The sequence below is a fragment of the Lygodium microphyllum genome, chromosome 11 (genome assembly GCF_053477565.2).
Source record: "Lygodium microphyllum isolate KBCC chromosome 11, Lygodium_microphyllum_v1.1.10, whole genome shotgun sequence".
Classification (NCBI taxonomy): domain Eukaryota; kingdom Viridiplantae; phylum Streptophyta; class Polypodiopsida; order Schizaeales; family Lygodiaceae; genus Lygodium; species Lygodium microphyllum.
Genome location: NC_141145.1, coordinates 142,862,997 through 142,884,810, shown reverse-complemented (window position 1 = coordinate 142,884,810; position 21,814 = coordinate 142,862,997). Strand labels below are relative to the sequence as shown.

Below are 21,814 nucleotides of genomic sequence, written 5' to 3'. Positions count from 1 at the left end.
CTTTATTTCTACTTATCTTTTTAGTTTTGTGGGAAACAATTAGCTATTATGATACAACTTTATGCAGCTTCAGAGAAGACAATGAAATCAATCTGTCAAATAAAGCTCGCATCAAGATAGTGACATGCTTCTGCCATTGAAGGATGCACTTTTTAGAAAAAGTGGCTTTGGCAATGAAAATATCTTATTCTAATCTGGGTCGTCATTGTAATCTCCCTTAAAAATGGGCAACGGGACTACATTCGTTAGCATGTCATCAATATTTTCAGGACATATTTGACTAGGAAAGGGATCTTGAGTCGCCATAGGACTTGTATAAAGAGTGCCACAATGGCATCAAAGGAGCTTTCTACTACTAATTTATTCTCGGCTTTGATTTTTGTCTTCTCTCTTCTCATGTATCTATGGACTCATTTTAGTGATTGCCTCTTGATCTCGTCATTCATCAAGGAGTTAGCTCCACCTACTTTGTCTATACTCAACAAAACAAAGTCAAAAGGGCTTCAATATCTGGAGAACTCTCTTGCCAACATTTATTTTATTTCCTCCTTTTCAATGTCTCTGAATTCAGCTTTTATTCCACTACAAAGGGAAAGATATTCAATTATTCTGAAGATATCGAAACTCATTCTTTTAAGGATTTCCATAGTGTCATAGTCCTTATAATACCAACTTCAGAGAGTTTCCATAGCATAGGTTGTGAAGAATACCCTATGTACTAACGTCTAGTGGGTTGCTAATTGGACAAATAAAAGGTTGTCAATGCACTAAGCATCCCATGTTTCTTATTGTTGAGCATCCACCACGAACAAATTTTAACTCTTTTTCTTCTTGTTTTTATGAACTTCAACTGACCACGAATCTTGAAGCATCTGCACAATCTTTCACTTGATGATGTCTCAAAATTCTTAAATGAAAGTTAAATCTCCCATGGATGGTCATTCTCTTTGTTTCTACTTCTCTTTTCGGTTTTGTGGGAAACAATTAGCTATTATGATATAACTTTATGTAGCTTCAGAGAAGACAATGAAATCAATCTATCAGATAAAGCCTGCATCAAGATAGTGACATACTTTCGTCATTGAGGGATGCACTTCTTATAAAAATTGGCTTTGGCAATGAAAATCTCCAATTCTTCCAAGAGTAGCAAGGATTCACCGATATTCTATTGTTTTTCTTCCTCTTCAATAGTATCACTTCTTCTATTTTCAACCTTTGTTGGTGCTTATTGATGGCTGTATTTCCTGGTGGCGCACAAAAAACATGGAATCCAAAGAGAGTCCCAAGCTTTATAGTCTTCATAATCTCTCTCATGTTCTCATAGATATATTGTTTTTAGCATGAAGAATTGGCTATCTCACATACACTCTCTCTTTCTCATATTTTCTCTCTCAATAATACATTGGAATAATGAATAATAATCATCCATAATCTCTCTTTGGTGGTGGATACCCCTCCCAAGAGGTATATCTGATATGAAGGGTCACTAGAGCCACTACAATGTCCTTTCACAGCTCAACAGCGTCACTATCACTTTAATCTTCACTTGAGTCTTCAACAGCTACTTCTTCTGCTTCTTTGAGCTATTTTGAACTTGTATTCATCTCTTCCTAAGATTAGAAAACTTTCCTAAGCTATACATTCATCCCACAAAACACTTACAGAGACAATAGAACAGAAACATAACAAAGACAAAGGCTCCATAGAAGCTCTATAGAAGCTCTACAGAAAGCATTCAGCTCAACTAAAATCATTCAAAACTATCAAGAATCATTCAATAAGCTTCCAAACACTCTTAAAGTCCATCAATCATCATTTCATCCTCTCATACAGAAAGAAAATAGAACAAAGGAGAAGCTAAATAAAACCAATCAGACATTATCAAACACTCAACAAAGCTCAGCAAAAACTATCAGAACATCATGTCTCCACCAGAAACCATCATGAGCTTCTCAAACCTTTTCAACCTTGTCCAAAACTCTCTCAAACCAAATCAATCAATTATCATTCAAATTATGCAAAAATCACCCAAAAAATCCAACCAAAAATAGTCAAAAACATAGTCATATCAACCCTCAACATATATAGTTGCGTGAATAAAAGTAATACAAAATTAGATGAATTTACCTATAAGCTGATCTATTGTAGATAAGATTTTGGGCAAAACACATGCCCAAAACTCTAATTACTCTCACCAGATAGCTTCAATGGAGATAAAATTCACCAAATAGAGAAGAGAGGAAAAGTAGTTCATTAATAAACTTTTGGGTCAAACTGATTTCGTGAGAGGAAAAAAAACAAAATTGAAAATTTACCAAAAAATGAAGAAAATATGAAGTGAGAGAAACTCAAATTTTATGTATTATTCATTCACCCTTTTTTTAATCTTCCACTACCTCTTTTTTTAATCAAAAACCTAAGACTTGGAGAGAGAAGATTCACCCTCATGGATGTCAACATCTAGCCTTCTTATTGGACAATCCAAAAGGCCAGATGTTAAACTATATTATTTTTAAGGGTCCATTTTTTAGTCCAAATTTTTCCTAATATGAGACCTTTGGCACTTAAGTTAGCCTTTGAGTTAAAGTGGAAATCTCTTGTGCATTCATGACCATTCTTCTTTTATTGTTTTAAGAAACACATACCTTATTAAGACTACAAGGTGGTTTTATGTATACAAATAATGATTTTTTTTCAAACAAAGAGACACATAAGATGTATACAAAATTCTTCTTGCTTCAAAAGAACAAGTTTCCATGAACTTGTAAGCTTGGATACTTGCATAAATTTGTAAGCTTGGATACTTGCATAAATTTGTAGCCCTTTGATGCCATACAAACATATATTCCTATGTCTTTCAATCGTGCTTATAAGCCATGCAAGTGATCTTTGGTTTCTATGATAGTAAGAAACTTTCCAAGGTTCTTAGGTCTTCCAAAAATTTGTAGCTAGGCGAAAGCTATGGTGCACCTGCAGAAAAGAATGATTTGAAAATATTTATGCTCAAACACTCATGTATTATTGATCAATGAAATTGAAAAGTGATGCTATGTATGTCAAACAATTTATGCAAGGATGAAGGATTTGCATGCATTGAATAATGTGCCTAAAGTGCTCCTCTCTTCCACCCAAAAATCTCACAACCACTCAAAAGAAATAGGCCAATTTATGTGGGCCAAGGGAAACCCCCACTAACAAAGACCTACATGACTCTCAAGCTCTCCTTGCCACATATCCCTCTTTTCCCATGGTTCCTAACTTGTGTGACAGAATATCCCCAAATGTGCATACAAAGAAACCTCCACTTGTATCCCCACATGCATACCTCCCAAAACCTAGTGAACTTTGAGATTGCCCAAAGCTAATTCTCTCTCTCTCTCTCTCTCTCTCTCTCTCTCTCTCTCTCTCTCTCTCTCTCTCTCTCTCTCTCTCTCTCTCTCTCTCTCTCTCTCTCTCTCTCTCTCTCTCTCTCTCTCTCTCTCTCTCTCTCTAGTTGGGTTTGCCAAGTAGGTAGCTAGTAGGATCTACAAGGTGGATCCTATCCTTTGTAGGAAGGGGTATGATAGAAAATGGATCAAGATAAATAACTTGGGGTTATGTTTGTCGTATTCTCTCACAAACTGCAACGTGTCAATCACGTACAAGTCGTGCACCAGCAACACTTAGCGTAAAAATACTATAAAGAAATGCATAAAAATGATAAAAATAAAAAAACTATACCTAAATTCGAAATGTATGAATCCTTGATTTTCTAGATATTAGACCCACGACCTGGAGGATATGGCACAAATGGCCTATCAATATAGCATGGCATGAACGAATGATGGCATTACTTTTCACTTGTTATTCTACAAAAACAATAAGTATTACAAAAAGTAAAATACATATGTGGCGTGCTCCCCCCCCCCCCCCCCCAAAACCAGCTCCCAAGGGAGCCAAACTACCACCATGTAAATAAGACAAATCTTATTGCAAGATTTTTATCTTCTCCGATAGAAAATAGAGGGGGGCACATGGGGGACATGCAGACCGTTGTAGCTAATCCTCACAATGTTTGGCATCAGCTCTCTCTCTCTCTCTCTCTCTCTCTCTCTCTCTCTCTCTCTCTCTCTCTCTCTCTCTCTCTCTCTCTCTCTCTCTCTCTCTCTCTCTCTCTCTCTCTCTCTCTCTCTCTCTCTCTCTCTCTCTCTCTCTCTCTCTCTCTCTCTCTCAAGGGATGCCTTTTTGCAACATGACCTCGACCGTTCTATGAAGCTCCAAATGCTCTTGTTTTGGGATTGCCATCTTAGCACACCTTCAAATGCAACTCTCTGGATGGTGAGCTTAAGTTTGGTGATAATATCCAACTTCTAGCAAATGCTAATGAGCAACATTTTAATGCATGCATAGGATAGCCCAAACCTGTATTTCCAAAAGAACGCCCGTATGTTATTGCTATCATCATTTTCTACCTCTTCTCTATACTGCTAGTGAGGTAAGTAGAGATTTTGTAGCTACGGTGTGGAGTAACCTTGACAGAAATAGAATTGATCTCAAAGAGAGAGAGAGAGAGAGAGAGAGAGAGGGGTCCAATGACCTCAGCACTATCTCCAACGAGGTCTTTAAGACCTTGGGGAGTTGGGATCAACGGCTGTCATTGACCCCGAAAAAAGGCACGCATCCGAGCCGCTACTTTATGCAAAAGTAAACCCAACCACATTTAAAAATCCAACCAACAAATGGAGACCCAACCAACCAAAAAATGGGAGTTGACGGAGGAACGGCATCTCGAAATTCAGGGATGTTTGCTGCCACATACAAAAGTAAACCCATCCCAAGTTTATAAATGCAATGCCAGCCATTGAAATTGATTGCATGGGCTGGCAGTAAGAAGATAATAGATCCTGCGGGGCCCACTATCTCTAATACAAGTTTTTGAATCGTAGAACACAAGTAAACCCAGATATAATAGTAAACCCAGCCATTAAAGTAAACCGTGTCTTGGAAGTAAACTGTGTCGACCTGGAACCGAAAGCCAAAAAGCTCTCGATATTACCCATAGGAAAATCCTGCACGCAGGGTGCATTCATGTGATGTTGTGAACGAAGGTTTGAGGCCCATATTGCAAGCGCATACAAGCTCACGAGATCATTGGAACAAAGGTTTGAGATTCATATTGTGATTTCTTGCTCATGGCTTCCACTACAAGGTGCATATCTCTCTCTCTTTCTTCCTCTCATATTTGCATTGGATGCATTGTGACATTGGAATGATGTTTTGGTGATATATACGTATGTAGTCAACATGCATGGATTATGGAAAGTGACATTGAGATCGATGATCTCGACACCGATGAAGAGACATCAGATGGATCATCAAGTGATGAGGTTGAGATGCTTGATTTCTTTAGTGGAGACAATGATTCGGCACCACGAGAAATCACTATCAATGCACGAAGCCCAGCTACATGTACCTCATCAAAGTACTTCTCTTTCAATAGAGAGACTTACGGCTTGATGGTCAGTGATTTGAGCAGGCAGAAGGCCATCACATTGGAGGTACTCAAGCAACTCCATAGGAGGGAGTTGCTCGACTTGAAGAAGTGGAGAAGAATCAGAGAAGGTCTTTGCATTGGTAGAAATGGCGATGGACACATTACATTGGCCTTGAAATCAGAGCCATCATTGCGCATTGCATGTATAGAGGAGTGGGAGAGCATATTCCTTGAAAATCACATAAACAAGGTTACAGGTGCTCACGAGGGTATCAATGTCACAATTGATTCCATCAAATCCACGTGGTGTACTGACTTGAGAAGGCATGGCATTCCTCTTGTATATGTGAGAGATCTCATCGGCGGGTGTACTTGCAAGGTGTTCACAAGGGTCCATGGTTATAAAGGCCCATTTCTATTTCATGGGAAGGTTCTGGAAAGAAGAGCACCCATCTTGGAGCTTACTGTAGATAGATCTCTTGTTGAGCGGAGGCTTCAAGAAATCATGCTTGAACACAATGTTAGGTTGGGCAAGGTCCACTCGACCAAAAAGCATAGTTTAGGGAAGACAATAGTGGAATATGCATGTCATCGCAGTGGTAGAGCAACTCGAAAGGGCTCCCAAATCCATAGGTTGCGAACCTCGAAGAAATGTGGTTGCCCTTTCAAGGTGCAGATCGAGTACAAAGATGATCTCCATGATGTCACTATATGGGTCCATGGACCACACGAGGGTCATGTACCTAGATCTCGTGCTGACTTGTATCACTTGCCAGTGCATTCAGCTGTGATTGATTGCTGTAAGGATGACATGTTTGACGTTGGGACATGTCACCACGTCGCGAAGATGAGCCTAACCAAGGAGCGGTTTCATTTGAAAAATGCATCTCCATTGGATCGTGTCATTTATAGGTTCTTCATAATACCAAGAGAGGTACAGACACTATCATACCAAATGCGAACTGAAGGTATGTTACCTTCTAAGCCATTGCTCTATGATATTAGGTTGCTTTTGAGCGTCAATGTTCTGCGTGTCGTCCTGCTGCAGGCAAACTTTCGAAGGATGATTGGACGGCAATGTGTTTGGAGGTTCTCCGTCTACGAGATCAAAATAAGGTATTTGTCATATTCTCATTAATGTTTATAAGCTGCGAAAATTAGTACATCTATTTGATAGTATCATCTATATAGTCTTTTAGGTATTCTATTGCCAACCATACAATCCTCATGCCATAGAGAACAAGGACAAACCATTCGTACTGATAGTCCAGGATGAATGGATGTTGCAAATGAGTAAGAGGTTCTCAAAGAACAATGCTTGGGCAATCGATAGCACATTCAAGACCAATGTGTTTGGTCTTCCACTTTATGCGGCAGTTTTACCAAACCAACATGGGGTGGGTAATCCCTATTTGGTTTATGCTATGCACTAGTGACAATGGGTCAAACCAAGAGATTATGTCTTTGCAAATCACCATGAGACTAGTCCTCTCTAGGATGGGAGATATTCGCCCTGCTGCCCTGGTGATTGATAAGTCCTAGCCAGAGCTGGAGGCGCTCTCGAAGGTTGTTCTGGAAGACCCTCATTATTGGACCACTAACTACCTTGGTGGCAACAAACATCAACGTGCATGCCATATTATTCTATGCTGGTTCCACACAAAGAAAGCATGGGTTGAAAATCTCTTACCACAAGTACACCTTGTCAATATCATTTTACTTTTAAGCATTACCTTTTTGTGAATTCCATGAGCTTGATAGTGAGTACTTCACATGTTCTTGCGTGAATCAAGGTCCCTACAGATGAGCGCGATCATGTGTATGCCTCTTTGTCCAATCTTATGCATTTCCCTACAGAGTTGCAGTTTGATGATATGTTTGAGCAATTGCTTCATCATTATTCCGCTCATCCAAATGTGGTCTGATACGTTACCAATGGATGGTGTGGGAAAGATTGTATTTGGCGTGCAAGATGGCCCAAGTTTGGTCACATGTTTCCACATGGAAATGTCGACACAACCAACCTCATTGAGAGACTTTGGCAATATATCAAGTACACTCTACTTGATGCTAGGATCAACAGGTCCATTTTGGATCTGCTGCACGCCCTTGTCGATGACTCGTCGTCGGGGTCTAGAATGGGTGGATCAGCTCTAGAGTTTTTCAAGCAAAAGCAAGAGATAGGTAATGTGGTCAATTTCCTTTCTATTTCCACATTTGACCTTTCCTTGAAACGCATTGTTGTCTTATACATGTTTTTTATGCCAGCTGATTCTGAGTGCTTCAAAGTCTATGGGTCAAGCAAGAGTCATACGGCTAGATTGGCAGCAGGGGAGAAGATTCTTCAGCGATATGAGCAAGATCCCTCCTCTCTTCAAGTCATTAATGAGGGGACCATGTTATTTAAAATAGCGAGCACAACCTAACATGCAAAATGGTATCATGTAAGTGTACAATCAAACTACTGTGATTGCCCTGATTGGTCAACTGACTGTAAATATCTTCATGGTTTGAGGCTCATATTGAAGAGCTATTTTCCTCACCTTCATGAGGTTCTCCCCATCATCGATAGTGCGCATGCCTTTGATGACATAAAGGAAAGACCAGGTGGCGATGAAATCCTAGGATTGGAGAGACCAGGTTCCGATGGTGGTGTGCAGGAAGGGGATCTCGTGTCCTCCATTGCAGACTTTAGAGGGCTCCTTCAGAGGATCGAGGATGGGATTCCATCCTACACAGCAGCACAGATGGATGCTTGTATGCGCCAATTGGAAAGTGCTAAAGAGTCTCTTGTTCACATGTTCACACCACAGGAGATTGACATGCCTAAAAAGGGTGTGATCTATCAGATCCAAGAAAATATCACACAGACACGCCTAGGGCATGGCAAGGATCATCGTCATCATCCAAACAAGAGGGGGAAGTCTTCATCACAACCCAAGCATCCATCTATCACATGCGTGTTAAGGCGAAGCATCAACGAGGGAGGGGTCGTGTGAGGTTTAGCCCAAAACCTCGCATATATTGTCCTCATTGCTGCACCAAAACATTTTTTGGTGGACCCTCTGGCAGTGTATTCATGCCATACTTGCCATGCACTGCTCCCTCTATCCTTGCGGTATGCTCTTCGTCCAGCGGATTCTATCTTGATCAGCAGGGCAGTGCGATTGTATGGTGAGTCTTACATTGGCACTTGTCGTATTTTGTATTGCACCTACAACAATGAGAATGAGGAGTGACAATTTTCTCTCTCATTCCCTGATGGGTCCACGATCACAGAAGTTTTGGCATCTAGGTTCAGAATGTTTGTATTGTACACATGATTGTCCATTTAAGTGAAATCCCATTGGCATCTCATTGTTGATTTTGGTGTCTTATTCTTGCATCTATTCTATTCATTGTCCAAACACTAAAGCCTAAACCATTACCCTAAACCATATCATAAGATCCTAAAGCATTAACCATGTGCTCATTGTGCGAGGATGTAACCATACGCTCATTGCTTTCGTTGCATTCATTCTATTCATTGACATGATAAACAATGACATAATAAACCTTGACACAATAAACTTTGCATTCGTCTCTAACAATGTATATGGCAAACTTTGCATTCGTCTCTATCAATGTGTTCACACAAACTTTGATGGTAGAAAATTTGCATATGCTTGCATAATGTATGGCAAATGACAACAATTCATCATGGGCACATAGATGCATACAAGGAAACTTTACATATGCAAATGCCACTCTTGGTCCTCCTTTTTGGCTAAAAGTATACAACAATATTCACCTCCAAGGATAGGTCATAATTTCAATATAAGCCTAGTACTTAGATAGCTCTAGAACTTTAAGACTTGTATGTAGCTTTCAAGTTCTCATTTGAGCTAAAAGAGGATTTAAGATTTCTTCTTAATCTTGAGTTTTGGAAGAGTTAAACTTCCACACCTTATTTGTGTCCATCGAACCTCCTTCTTTCTCATACAACTCTTCGTTAAACCTTGGAGTCGCATCATCTTTCATTTTGCATTTGAGTATTTTGGTTCATAGCTCTTTTTAGTTTACTTTATTTCATGTTTCATGGTTGGATTCAACTCACTCAACTCTCTCAAAAGAGAGTTGAGTGAGTTGAGTTCAATCCCCCTCACTTAGCAATTCTAAATCTATCATCCAATTTTAGCCATGTACATAAAACAAGGAACTATGGTGAAGTGAGTTGAGTAAGACTATGTCAAACAAAAAGGCATGAACAAGAATGCAGCACAAGATAATGTCTCTTAATATTCAATAAGTACTTTACGACATAATAAACCATGACGTAATAAACCAGAGACCATAAGACCTTGACGTAATAAACCATAAACCATGACGTAAGAGACCATAAACCATGATGTAATAAACCCCAAACCATAGCGTAAAAGCATTACCTTGACATTAAAAAAACCTTTACATTAAAAAAACTTAACAAATGAAACCTTGCATATGTATCATTACATAAGAGACCATAAGACCTTGACAAGTGAGTACATGTCTGCCGCAAACCAAGTACATGACCATAAGTGAGACCATAAGTCCATGACTGCCACAAACCAAGTAAATGTCCATAACCATATAATCCACACAAGATCACCTCTCCAACACTCCAAGTGCCCACTGGTAAAGGTCCTCCTTCAAAGTTGTAACATAAGTGGCATTGAACCATTTTCTTGTTAACTGCAATACGATAAGTTGATGATGAATTGATGTATGCACACTAGACCATTCAAAGTCGCATAGCAAAAGCAATTATACCAGTATAGACTTACCCAGTTTTTGGTTGGTTTCCCAACCACGCCACCCTCGATGAGTAGTAAGCCATCACATAGAATCCACAGTCTACTGCATTTATTTGTTGAGGGGCCTGTGAAAAGAGATTCTAGTCATCTTTATGTGAACAACCCTATGTTACATTTCTAAGTGACAACATTACTTTAACACTATAGTGACACACCTTAATGTGGATGAGCTTCATTTTATCCACGTCCGATAGAAACTTGGTGCACGCTGGGTCTATACAAAGTCTCGATAATGCAAACACGGCCCTGAAACACAGACACAAAAGCAATGAACATAATACATATGTGACACAACATATTACATGGATGCATATAGATTGTTAAGATATATGTATACATAGGGTAGACATGCTATGAAATCAGTGCATTCCAACGAGTCAAGGCATACGATGGCGCCCTGATCACCATGTAATTTTTCAACCCTTTTTAGCATAGGGTTGAAAACCACAAAAAGGCACCAATGTGACCTATACATCAAAGATTGCTATTAAAACTAGTGCATCAAAGGGCTATGATTTATCATTTTCATTAAGTATGCATAAATGGACTACAAACCTCACAAGCACTAGAAGAAATATAAATGTGGCCCTCGTGGGATCGCAGCTATCAAAGTAATTTCTCAATGACACACCATCGTCTTGTGGCTCAACCATATTGATGTATGGAAACCACAGACTATCCACGAAACATACATCATGCACGTGCTCTCTTGGAATCACATACTCCATCCAACTATGAATGAAAGTCAAAATTAGTTTAGTAAAATAATAAAATCCCTAGCCCTAATCATCAGGCAACCACCAAGAAAGCTATAACTAGTTTAGTAAACTTACATGGTGAACAAATTCATAGTACGGGTGGATGCTTCCTCTACGCACCGCAATGCATCCAATAAAGCATGGTCGACATCCACACGGAGTTTTGAACATAGAGCCACGAACTTGATATGTACGGAACTCTCTAACCTAAAATAATACCAGAAAGCAACCACACACAATGCAACCAAGCATAAGTACAAGAAATACAACACAATGAAAGCATTACAATTAATAAGAATGCACCTTAAGGTGGTACTTTTTTGCCCCCTCGTCTTGACAGGAGAGCCATTCTTAAATATGTCAACCAAACTACATCCAATTGTGAATATGCAACGGGGTGCGTCGCTTGGATACTCAAGAGGGGAGGAGATGGTGATTAAGATGGGTCGAGGTGATAGGAGGAGCGACGTGAAGCGCTTATTCCCCTCGCCCTACAATGCCATAACCATAAACATAACCATAACCATAACCATAATCCTAAAGCATTAACCTAACATAACATAACATAACCATAACCATAACTATAACCATAACCTAACATAACCATAGCACAACCATGACATAACATAACCATAACCACAACTATAACCATAACCTAACATAACCATCGTAATCCTAGCATAAGCATAACATAATCCATAACTATAACCATAAGCCACAAACTTGCCCATAAACTAACCTGAAAATCCATAACATCGCCAGTGGGGATGGAGGACCAGTTCACAACAAGCTATTCATCTCCATCTGAAAGTTTCGCTCCACTGTTTGCAACTCAGGATGGTGGTCTAAGACTTGACCCTCATCATCAATATGAGGCACATCCTCAGACTCTCGTGTGCGAGGCCGTTTCTCAGGAAGGCAACTTGTGAGTGAATATACATATATAAAAAACGATAAACTCAAGACCAAGGTAATAAAATTGCATTCACATATGACACTATAGAAGGAAAAACAATATCGGGTAAGAAACTTACATATTTTTTGTAGTCATCCACTATTCGACTCTGAGTTCTCCGCACACGCTTATCTCTTTTGGAATCATATTTGCCCATCTGTCTACTCACAAATGCCTCCACATACTCCTACCTCTCCATGGTACTCTCAGCATCTTCGAGTAAGTCCCATAATGAGCTCGCTCTCACATACTAAGCCTTCTCGTACTTACTTCGGGCCAAACTCAACTTTCTTTCAAGGTTAGAGAACCGAGCCTCTGCCTGGCGATGCCAAGCACCAACAGTATGGCAAGCATGATGTGTGCCTATGGAACGGTCGGTCTTTCGACATGGAATATCAAAGTGGATACCATGCTCATCCTTCAAATGCTCTATCATCCTTGCCCATCTCTTTATGTTGATATGCCTCTTCGGACAAAGAATATCAACACGGAACTGATGGGCAAGAGACCCATCAGGCAGTGTGATCTCCATGTACGGTGGGTTCTCCTATGCAAAGTGACATTCTATTAAGTATCACATCTTAGGAGTATGCTTACTAACAAAATCGAAAGTAGGATAAACACTTACCTGAGTGTAGCTCGAGACATCTCTTTCGATGGATGTTTGAGATGCACCTGTCGCAAGAACCCCTCTACGAGTACATCAAGGAGATGATGCAACCTAAAAAAAAGAAACGGAACTACATAATATGTGAGAAATCAATAATGAACGTCAAGAAAACCCTAAACTAATATTAAATAATGCATCTTACTCTAGTATTTTTTTGCGAATGGACATCCGACGAAGGATGGCTGCGAGTGCGTGGAGCCATTTGTCGGATGTAAAAGCGTGCCTACCTACTCATAACCATAACATAATCCATGTCACAAAATAACAAAAAGTGAGAAGTTTATAACTACTCATAACCAAGTACATGTCAACTAAGTGCAAAGGAAGTGAGTACTCCATAATATAATCCGTGACACAGTATCGTACATAAATACTCATAATCCATTAAAAAATCCATGTCACATAATCCATGACAAGTATGTTACAACAAAAAGTGAGTAGTTCATAACTACTCATAACCATGACATAAACCATGTAACATAACAGAATCCATAAAGTAATCCATCATGACAAGTACATGACAACAAGAAATGAATAATCCATAATGCTTCCCAAATATTGTGAGCTCCATCCTAGATTAGCAAAATAATCAATATGCTCTTCAAAAAATGAGTAGCATGGCTTACTTTTGTGGACATGCTCAATGAAAGACAAAAGATTGAATATGTCATGATTTGTGACCAATGGTGGATGCCACATCCAATCTAATGACTAGATGTGTTCAATTTAGTAACAATAAAAAAGTCCATCCATCAAATAATTGATGTATCCTATTCAAAAAATTGGTAGGCTATCAATAGTAGGTCAGATACCTCTAATGTTACAATTCTTCACCAAGCTATCACCTCACTACAACCACTTCCAAGTACTAGTGCCTTGCCTTATTGTTCTTAGTGCAATAATATATATTTTGACATTGTAACATGGTTGTTGGGCTTCCTATATGATTCCAATTAACGAATTTTGAGAAGGATTGAGACTCAACACATTCATACAATTCCCAACACTCGCTAAAATTGACCTATATAGATGATCTATAGGTAGATCTATGATTTGCACATGTATTAATTGCCATATCCCTAATGGTATGCGGTCATTCAGTAGATTTTGGGGCATGGAAAAAGCTAAAAGTGATGATTGGTGGGCTTGCAACTACATTAAGGATAGTCTCATTAATGTGGCTGCAACCAAGATCGAGGTTCTACATTGTAATCATATTTGAAAATGACATTAGGCTTGTGACTACATTAGGGACAGTCCCATTACTGCGGTTGTAACCAAGATTGAGGTTTTTCATTGTAATCATATTCCAAAATGATAGTGACGTTAGCAACATAGAGACCTAATCAACAAACCTTGAAAATGCCAAGTGATGGCACTTGGACTATGCTATGGTTGTTGGGCTTCTTATATGATTCCAATTAATGAATTTTGAGAAGGATTGAGACTCAACACATTCATACAGTTTCCAACACTTGCCAAAATGGACCTATATAGATTATCTATAGGTAGATCTATGCTTTGCACATTTATTAATTGCCATATCCCTAATGGTATGCGGCCATTAAGTAGATTCTGGGGCATGGAAAAAGCTAAAAGTGATGATTGGTGGGCTTGCAACTACATCAAGGATAGTCCCATTAATGTGGCTACAACCAAGATCCAGGTTCTACATTGTAATCATATTTGAAAATGACATTAGGCTTGTGACTACATTAGGGGTAGTCCCATTAGGCTTATGACTACATTAGGGGTAGTCACATTACTACGATTGTAACCAAGATTGAGGTTTTTCATTGTAATCATATTCCAAAATGATAGTGATGTTAGCAATATAGAGACCTAATCAACAAACCTTGAAAATGCCAAGTGATGGCACTTGGACTATGCTTAGCATGTATGCAATATGGTACTACTAACTCCAAGCATTGGCACTTCCAACATAAGTAACTCTTCCAACATCAATATGTTTGCATCCAAAGAGAGCATTGTTATGAGATTATTGTAAAATTATACAAAAGAATTGAAAGATGCAAGGTTTTTCAAATATTGTGAGCCCCAAATGTTAGTCTAATCCATATTCAATCACATTGACGCTAGTCTAATCCATTTTATTGATCGAGGCAATCAACCAAGAGCGAGAGACCAAGACAAAATGAGACAAGGTGTGGCAATTTATGAATAGATTAAAAATCATTACTTGGTGACATGAAAAGGTTACAACATTCTAATCCATCGTACTGCCTTGAATCCTTCAAAGGCACCAAGAATACATAATATGGCTTCAACACACACAGAATTTAGGATCCTCATCTATTGCGTATTGAGACATAGACAGTGAAGCGTAAGACATCTACGAAGAAGACAACATGATGAGGATCATTACCTTCTGTCCTAGCACGAAAGCAATAAACAGAGGCTGCCCCAAGCCCAGCAAAGCGCGCTCGAACAGCGACTAGCCGCAAGTCATAGGCCTCGACGTGCTCTCCCACGCTGCAGGTAACGGGACATGGTTGACCACAAATGTGCGCTCCAGGTGTGCAGAGAAACGGCTGTTTAAGTGGGTACGGGTTTTACAGAATCAAATTTGTAAACGGGGCAAAAGATGTCGCTTGAGTGGGTTGCAATTTACAAAGACATGTATGGAAACTACACATGACCAGTCCGCAGAGAGGAACCACTTGTCGTAACTAACCAGTCAGCAGAGAGGGTGTCACCACGCATGCAGGGTCAGCTAGGTAGGCGAAGAAGAACAGGCGCCTCCTGTGACGGCCTCAGCAAACAGGTGCCTCCTGCCAAAACATAGCTACGAAGTCATAAATCAATGTCAAATATATAAAGGGTGCTTGCCTAAGCATGAAGCTGCTTGGCAGCTCTTTGCACTATCTCCCACGGTGCCTCCTGTGACTGGGCAACCTCCTATAACGGCAGCCTCCTTAGACGTTGCAGCTTCCTGAGATGCAGATGAAGACTGGGCAACCTCCTGTCACGCAGATGAAGACGCTGCAACCTCCTCCCATGGTGCCTCCTGTGACTGGGCAACCTCTTGTAACGGCAGCCTCCTTAGACGTTGCAGCCTCCTGAAACACAGATGAAGACTGGGCAACCTCCTGTCACGCAGATGAAGACGCTGCAACCTCCTGAGACGTTGCAGCCTCCCACACAGACGTCACGCTGCAACCTCCTATGTCACGAGCTGGGCACGCTACTGTGGGAGGGATGAAGACGCCGAACTGAGGGAGGGATGAAGACGCCGAACTAAGGGATGCACACACTATTATAGGTATGAGAGATAGAGAGAGAGAGAACGGAAGGAACAATGCACGCAGCAGGCAAGTTTGCATTCGTGAGAAACAAAGGCACGGCATCTACAACTTGGCATGCGCACACGTGTCAATGCCACCCTGTTCATTGGCGGCGCTACATTCTCTGGGCCCCTCCCAATTATAAGGAGTTAAGGCGTCTCCAGTTTCGCATGCGCACACACGTCTCCCTTGTACCATCGATGGCACTTTTCTGACTTGACGAGTTTAAGATTGTGGGCGGGCTCACCAAAAACGGATGGGTTTACTTGCCCAGGGGATTAACGTCCGCAATGTGATCATGAGGAGAGGGATCAATGACAGCCGTTAATCCCAACTGCCCGAGGTCTAGAGTTGAGGGTCCAATGATGCTGGCATTTTTAAAGAGAGAAAGGGGAATGGCTTCTCCACGGGCCCACCACCTCCGTTCCTTGGCATTATGCACATGATGCAGAAAAGAAGACGTTTGTCATTTCCCATTCCTAATGGTACCATTGGTAGACCTACTACAGCTAATAATAGTTATGCTACATCCAAGCCATAATGACGATCATCAAGACGCTTGTCTCTTCTGTAATTCCTGCATGTTGTTGCTCTTGACTATCTGCCCTCTCCAGCGAGACCACAAGCTACTACTCATCATTTTCGAGCTACCCTCCATCCTACATATAACCACCACCTAATTCAAACAGCATGTTGTGCCCCATCTCGGGGCGACCGACTCGAACCTGCATGCCTCGAGCCTCTACGGAGGCTCTACCTCATCTCCCACCTGAGCTCTAATTATAGCTACGGCCTGGCCTGGCTTACCTCCACCTGACTGAGCCGCGCTTCACCAGCCAAGAGGTCTCGACACCGCCCTCCCCTTCGCCAACACTAGTACGGTTACACGGACGAGTCCAGCATGGCCATGATCGCATCAGGCACTAAACCTGATCTCCAGCATGGCCTCACCCTCGATGACCTACGTTCCAATCTGGGCGAGAGAGAGAGAGCAGAGAGAGAAGAGATGATGATGATGATGATCCGCTTTACCCCGGATGACCTGCGTTTCAATCTGGCTAAAGAGAGAGAGAGAGATCATCGTCTCCCTTTGTCCGCCTCTTCATCTCAAAGGCTACCTACCCTCACGATAACCTACCTGTGTTCCAATGTGGACGGAGAAAGAGGCAGAGAGTATGATGATGATGAGAGAAGGAGACAGAGCCACACCACACTTAAGTTCCAATGTGGACGGAGAGGGAGAGGCAGAGAGTATGATGATGATGAGAGAAGGAGCCAGAGCCACACCACACTTAAGTTCTTTTACTTCGTGTGGAGGGGCCCTATTATCAAGGCACTACGGTCACACACAAGTTTTGATTTGTATGGACTCTTTTATACAGCCTAGGAAAAGACGGAAGTTGATGGGAAAAAAAATGAGTGGGTATTTTAAAAACGTTTTTAAAAAGAGAAAAAGAGAGAGAGGGGGGGTTACATTTTGCCACGTATGCATGTGTAGTAGTCTTTCTAGTATCATCATTTTTTGCGATACTTGTTCCACTTATTAGAGTCCCATAATTTTCGAACAACGAGTCAAGTACTTGAGCCACACTTCGATAAACCTGAGTATATGAACTTAGATAGGCCAAATGGACCTAGGCATGCCATGGCCCTGATGGTCCAGTGCACCCTCAACGACTTGCAATCCAATCTAGGCAAGGGGAGAGAGAGAGAGAGAGAGAGAGAGGATCTTCTTTGTTTGCCTCTTCATCTCGAACATTGACCTACCCTTCCACTTCACTCTCAATGACTTGTGTTCCAATCTGGTCCGTCGCAGGGCAGAGAGAGAGGAGATCTCGTAGGATACTTCTTCTACTCATTCAAGCAGGATTTGGCCCACCATCTAAGGTGAAGGATCCCCCCTTAGGATCAAATTTGCCAACTAAGTCAAAGATTGAGAAACACTAAATATGCAAGTGCCTAATGTAATCTATTCTTACTTATTATTTTGGCTGGAGGTTCGATTATCTCCCAAACCTCCATTTTTCTCCCAAGCCTCCCTTTTTCTCCCGAAACTTTTGAATTTGAATTGCAAGCATGCATGGGAGGTTGAGGTGGCTTTAATGCCCCACATCTTCACGTCCTCCCTCTCTCATGATGAGGATGAACTTAGATATAGATTGCAGGGTGGAGAAGGTTTCGCTTTCGTTGAGGAGCTTAGTGAAGGTGCTTCAGGAGCTTCAGGAGATTCAGAGCTTTCGTTCGTTCATGTTCGTTCGTTGAAGGAGCTGAAGGAGCTGAAGGTGCTCTCTCTCTCTCTCTCTCTCTCTCTCTCTCTCTCTCTCTCTCTCTCTCTACCCCCAGTCACGCTGCCCCCCCCTTCCCCCCTCGCTAGTGACGCGCCTAGCCCTCCCTGCCAAGTCATCCTCCCTCCTATCGTCGCTGCTGCCCCCCTCCCCTGCGTGGCAGTTATTAATATTAATTAATTAATAGTTACTTATTATTTTAGTTAATGTTAATTAATGTTAGTTAATGTTAATTAATGTTAGTTAATGTGATTAATGTTAATGTTAATGTGAATAATTTTAGTTAATGTGATTAATGTTAATGTTAATGTGAATCTGTTAATGTTAATGTGATTAATTTTAGTTAATGTTAGTTAATGTGATTAATGTGAATGTTAGTTAATGTTAATGTGAATGTGAATGTTAAATGTGTTAAATAATGTGAATATGAATGTGAATGTGTTAATATGAATTTGAATGTTAATTAATTTGTTTATTATTATTTTATTATTATTATCATTATCATTATTATTATGTTATTATTACATTACATTTTTATTATTGTATTGTTTATTTTATTATTATTGTTATTGTTATTATTATATTATATAGTTATATAGTTTTGCTAATTTTGTTAATGGTTGTTATTTCAACTTTGTTATTGTTAGTTATAAATATGTATTATAATATAAATATGTATTGTTAGTTTGTTATTATTATGTGAATGAATGTGAATGTTAATTAATGTGAATGTGTTAATGTCAATGTGAATGTTAATTACATTTTTTATTATTATTATCATTATCATTATTATGTTATTATTACATTACATTTTTTATTGTATTGTTTATTTTAAGTTAATGTTAAATGTTAATGTGAATGAATGTTAATGTTAATGTGAATGTGTTAATGTCAATGTCAATGTGTTAAAGGTTAATGTGAATGTTAATTAATGTGAATGTTAAATGTGTTAAATAATGTGAATGTTAAATAATGTGGATGTGAATGTTAATTAATTTGTTTATTATTATATTATTATTATTATCATTATCATTATTATGTTATTATTACATTACATTTTTATTATTGTATTGTTTATTTATTTTATTATTATTATTGTTGTTGTTGTTATTGTTATTGTTATATTATATAGTTATATAGTTTTGTTAATGGTTGTTATTTTAACTTTGTTATTGTTAGTTATAAATATGTATTATATTATAAATATGTATTGTTAGTTTGTTGTTGTTGTTGTTGTTGTTATTATTATTATTATATGATATGATGTTATTATGATATGATGTAATGATGATATTAGTTTATTAGTTTATTGTTAGTTTCTAGTTTATTTTATTTATTGTTGTGGTATTATTTTATTTAGAGTTAGATATTGTTTTAGTTGTTGTTGTTGTTGTTATTATTATTATTATTATATTCTTTTGTTATGTTAATAATTAATAGTTAATGTTATAGCTAATAGTTATTATTAGTTAATAGTTATAGTTTATTTATTAGTAATTATGTTATGTTATGATATGATTATGATGTTATTAGTTTATTATTGTTTAGATAGTTTATTAATGTGAATGTTAAATAGTTAATGTTAAAATATGAATGTGAATGTGAATGTTAAATAGTTAATGTTAATGTGAATGTGGATTAATTTTTTTATTATTATTTTATTATTATTATTTTATTATTATTATTATTATCATTATCATTATTATGTTATTACATTTTTATTATTGTATTATTTTACTATTATTATTATTGTTATTGTTATTGTTATATTATATGGTTATATAGTTTTGTTAATGGTTGTTATTTTAACTTTGTTATTGTTAGTTATTATATTGTATTGTATTATAAATATGTATTGTTACATTTTTATTATTATTATTATTATTATATGATATGATGTTATTATGATATGATATGATGATGATATTATATTCCATTTATTGTTAGTTTATTGTGGTATTGTTATTGTTATTTTAATTTTTGATTTAGTTTTTATTGTATTTTGATTGATTTAGTTTATTATTATTTTATTAGTATAAATATTTGTATAAATATATATACAAAAAATACTAATAATAATATAAATAATGTGAATAGTGATAATATAAAATAATTAGTTATAGTTGTAGTGAGTAATGATATAGTTGTAGTGCACCACCTAAAATACCAATTCACTGGTCATTGTGGCGTTGGCTTTGATCCTTGACTAGATACATCCATTGTGACAAAAAGCCTAATCTTCTCTCAACTAAGGAGCCATGAGAATTTGCTTGAAATAATCCAAATGCATCTTGAAGACCTACTTGAGTCTTATGTGTGAGATAAACTTAAGATATTTTCAAGTTAATTGCTCATAAGAATGAAAAAGTTTCCCTTGATGTGCAACTTACTTCTTTGAAAGTTTCCCTTAATAGGTTTTTGGCAATGTTAACCCAGATGAATCACCGTGTGGGATCATTCCCTTTCACTCGAGAGCATTGCCCTTGATGTGCAATTTGCTTCTTTCAAAGTTTATATCTAGACTAGATAGGTTTTTGGCAATGTTAACTTGGATGAGTCGTCGCTATGTAAGCACGTCCTTGAAAATCTCCTTTTTGAAAAACATTATCTATATTTTCCAAATTGAAAATCACCACATGCTTTATATATATATATATATATAATCTTTGCAAGACTTTTTAAATGAGTTGTGTTTTATTCGATTGATGAAAATCTCCATTTTAAAAAACATTGTCTATCTCTTTCAAATTATTAAGATTTTTTTATCTCATTTTAATAGTTTGCATCTTACTTGAAAGTGCTTGGACCAATGTTGATGATCTATTATCATAATAATAGTTTATTAGTTGATCTATTATCGTCTCGCTTAGATAGATATATTATATCTCATTAGTTTATATTTATATATTTATATATATTATATTTTATATTTTATATTATATTTATATAATATAATATAATATAATATAATGATAATGATAACAATGATAATGATGATGATGATGATGATTGCTGTTGTATTGTTTATTAGTTTATTGTTAGTTTATAGTTTATTTATTTATTGTGGTATTATTTTGTTTAGATTAGATATTGTTTTATATTATGTTATTGTTGTATTGTTTATTATTATTTTATTATTATTATATTGCATTATATTTTTATTATTGTATTATTTGATTATTATTATTAATGTTATATTATATAATTATATAGTTTTGTTAATGGTTGTTATTTTAACTTTGTTATTGTTAGTTATTATATTTTATTATATCATAAATATGTATTATTAGTTTGTTATTATGTATTATTAGTTTTTATTATTATTATTATTATCATTATTATTATTATTATTATATTATGATTATGATATGATATGATGATGATAATAGTTTATTAGTTGATCTATGAAAGTGCTTGGACCAAGCGTCGAACATCTTTGGATCTTTAACACATTCGAGCCTTTGGCAAGACGTATTAGTAGGGCTTGCACAGAGAGAGAGAGAGAGAGAGAGAGAGAGAGAGAGAGAGAGAGAGAG

General features: G+C 37.8%; 1 protein-coding gene across 1 annotated transcript; it reads right to left on the bottom strand.

Moving 5' to 3' along the window:
- Nucleotides 1-9,989: 9,989 nt before the first annotated feature.
- Nucleotides 9,990-12,869, bottom strand: LOC148029459 (uncharacterized). Its single transcript, XM_087688712.1, has 9 exons — nucleotides 12,831-12,869; nucleotides 12,647-12,739; nucleotides 11,803-12,565; nucleotides 11,367-11,554; nucleotides 11,139-11,270; nucleotides 10,861-11,037; nucleotides 10,461-10,551; nucleotides 10,276-10,370; nucleotides 9,990-10,183 (listed from the first exon to the last, which is right to left on the bottom strand). The coding sequence occupies exons 3-9, from the start codon at nucleotides 11,812-11,814 to the stop codon at nucleotides 10,180-10,182; spliced, it is 699 nt and encodes a 232-aa protein (XP_087544838.1). The 5' UTR covers nucleotides 11,815-12,565; nucleotides 12,647-12,739; nucleotides 12,831-12,869; the 3' UTR covers nucleotides 9,990-10,179.
- Between the last annotated feature and the right edge of the window lie 8,945 nt (nucleotides 12,870-21,814).